The sequence below is a fragment of the Lutzomyia longipalpis genome, chromosome 2 (assembly GCF_024334085.1).
Source record: "Lutzomyia longipalpis isolate SR_M1_2022 chromosome 2, ASM2433408v1".
In the NCBI taxonomy this organism is placed as follows: Eukaryota; Metazoa; Arthropoda; class Insecta; order Diptera; family Psychodidae; genus Lutzomyia; species Lutzomyia longipalpis.
The window spans coordinates 39431360-39433503 of NC_074708.1; the positions used below are offsets into that span (position 1 = coordinate 39431360).

General features: G+C 36.6%; 1 protein-coding gene across 1 annotated transcript; it reads right to left on the bottom strand.

The window, feature by feature from the left end:
• Nucleotides 1-319: 319 nt before the first annotated feature.
• LOC129791377 (protein obstructor-E-like) lies at nucleotides 320-1459 on the bottom strand. The gene is made up of 3 exons (XM_055829533.1): nucleotides 1202-1459; nucleotides 725-1131; nucleotides 320-662 (listed from the first exon to the last, which is right to left on the bottom strand). The coding sequence occupies exons 1-3, from the start codon at nucleotides 1206-1208 to the stop codon at nucleotides 375-377; spliced, it is 702 nt and encodes a 233-aa protein (XP_055685508.1). The 5' UTR covers nucleotides 1209-1459; the 3' UTR covers nucleotides 320-374.
• Between the last annotated feature and the right edge of the window lie 685 nt (nucleotides 1460-2144).

A 2144-nucleotide genomic window follows, 5' to 3' on the forward strand; every position in this document is an offset into this window, starting at 1 on the left:
TGGGAAAAAAACTCATATCAACTTAGTTTCTAAAATCAGAAAATGTCGACCAAGTGCTGAAAATGAATTTGATTTTTTATTGTTATTGTTTTTGATTTGTTGTGTACCAAATTAATTTATTTTAGACGCTAACATTACCTTACTATAATATCTTCATAATGTAGTGAAACTAATTTTATAATATTGCGTCATTTACGAGAAAAAGGGGAGGTCGCAATTGGGCGGCGGTCCGAATTGGGCCACGTTCCCCTATATAGATTTCTGGCTACATCCCTAATCCAATAGAAAATACATCAATTAAATAGTTTAATAGCCGAACTTTAATGCTTAAGAAATTTAAGTTTATTTACATAAGAAAATCGCATACAGAAGCTTCACTTTACTTGTGGTGTTGTGCTAACTGGTGGTGTGGGTGTTGTGTTGACTGGAGGAGTTGGCGTCGTGTTAATGGGTGGCGTAGGAGTTGTATTAACTGGTGGTGATGGGAGGAAGCACGTGGCATAGTTCCTATCGTAGCATTCATTCCTGATGGCATCGAAGAGCATCCCATCGGGGCACCTGGCTTCAAACTGCTGCCCACTGACGCAACGGAAGAATCTCTCGCAGTTGTGTGGATGTGGGACAACTTGAAAACCACTATCTGGGCAGTTAATGTTCACCAACTGAAAGGAAGAAAAGCTCCATCAAATGAAGAAGAAGAAAAATTATCTTTTAAAAAACTCACGCGGCAATTTGCTCTCTCCGGAAAGTCACATTTGCGATCCCGCACATTCCAGTGGAGCCCTTCGTCGCAATCAAATCTCTGTGGGACACCATTGTAGCACAGGTAGTACACAGCACAGTCATCATTGTCAGCCAGATATACGAGATTTTCGGGATCATGGAAAAGGGGGCAGAGGAACTCATCGTGGCCACAACCAGCAAGGTTGGGTAATCGGCATCTGTTGTTAAAGCTGCTGTATCGCAACCCTTCGGCACACTCATGAATCACATGAATACCAGAAATGCACTGAACATATTTAGTGCAGGAAGTTGCATGCGGAAGTCGAGCAAGTCCAAGTTCCGGACATGGGTAGATTACTGTCGTTGCACCAACTGCACTAATGAGCAGAACAATTGCCAAAAAGATGCCTGAAAGATGGAAAATGTATTCATTAAACTTGAGCGAAATATTTCCACAAAGTCCGCTCGAAAAGCTCACCTGCCATTGCTGACTTTACAACCACAATTGATTGTGAAAATTAAAAGAAAATTGACTAGAGCGGCTTCTTCTTCGGAGAGGAAGCTATTACAGCCTCATTACTGGACATCATAAAGATAATTTTATAAACTGACCAATTGATTAGATTAATTGGTTGCTTTGAAGTAAACATCAGGAATGTTATTCTTAGGTCTTTTTCTTTATCTTCTTATCATTTGATAAGATAAATTCACCAATTTGGCATTTTAGACGATGAATTTCCTGAGAATCAGAGAAAAATTATTTATTAGGCGATCAACTTTAGAGGAAATGGAAAAATGATCTTATCAGAATCTTATCATTTTAAAGAATGAGCGGAAGAAGAGTTATGGCGACTTTAAGATTTTAATAATAAATATTTCTTGAAAATTTCGAAAAAAAAAAGAAAAACTGGGAAGAATATTTTAATATTTAGAACAATTTTTGAATTGTTTTTCTCAATTATTGCATTTTCAATAGAATTTTCGTAAGAACCAAAAATTCTTATTCTTTGTTTATGTAAAAATGAAAATTTAATAATTCCAGCGATAATAAAACAATAGATGTTATCCCCTTCAGTTAAATTTAAATCTAAACTGAATTTAGGAAAGGAAATTTACTTAGAATCAATACAGAACAACCCTCTATTTTCCATTCTATTTTCCAAATCTATTTTCCGAGTGAAAGCTTTCATTTATATGTAGTTCAGAAAGCACATTTCGAACAAAACCAAAATGCAAAGGATGATTCGTCCGTGATTTGGGTCACATCATTTGGCTCTTTTAATCAAAAGCTTCAAAAGCTCTAAAAGCTCGCGTTTAGTTGAAATTTCTCACCAATCTAATGCAAATACGACTGGAAAATCAAACTAGAATGTTTACTATTGTGTACCACCAGGGGCCGTGTTAAATGCAACCCTACCTCA

What these genes read in the sequence shown, in the direction of transcription:
- LOC129791377 (XM_055829533.1), bottom strand. An exon ending in CGGAGAGAGCAAATTGCCGC is followed by an intron (nt 663 to 724) that starts GTGAGTTTTTTA and finishes TCTTCCTTTCAG; the next exon opens with TTGGTGAACATTAACTGCCC.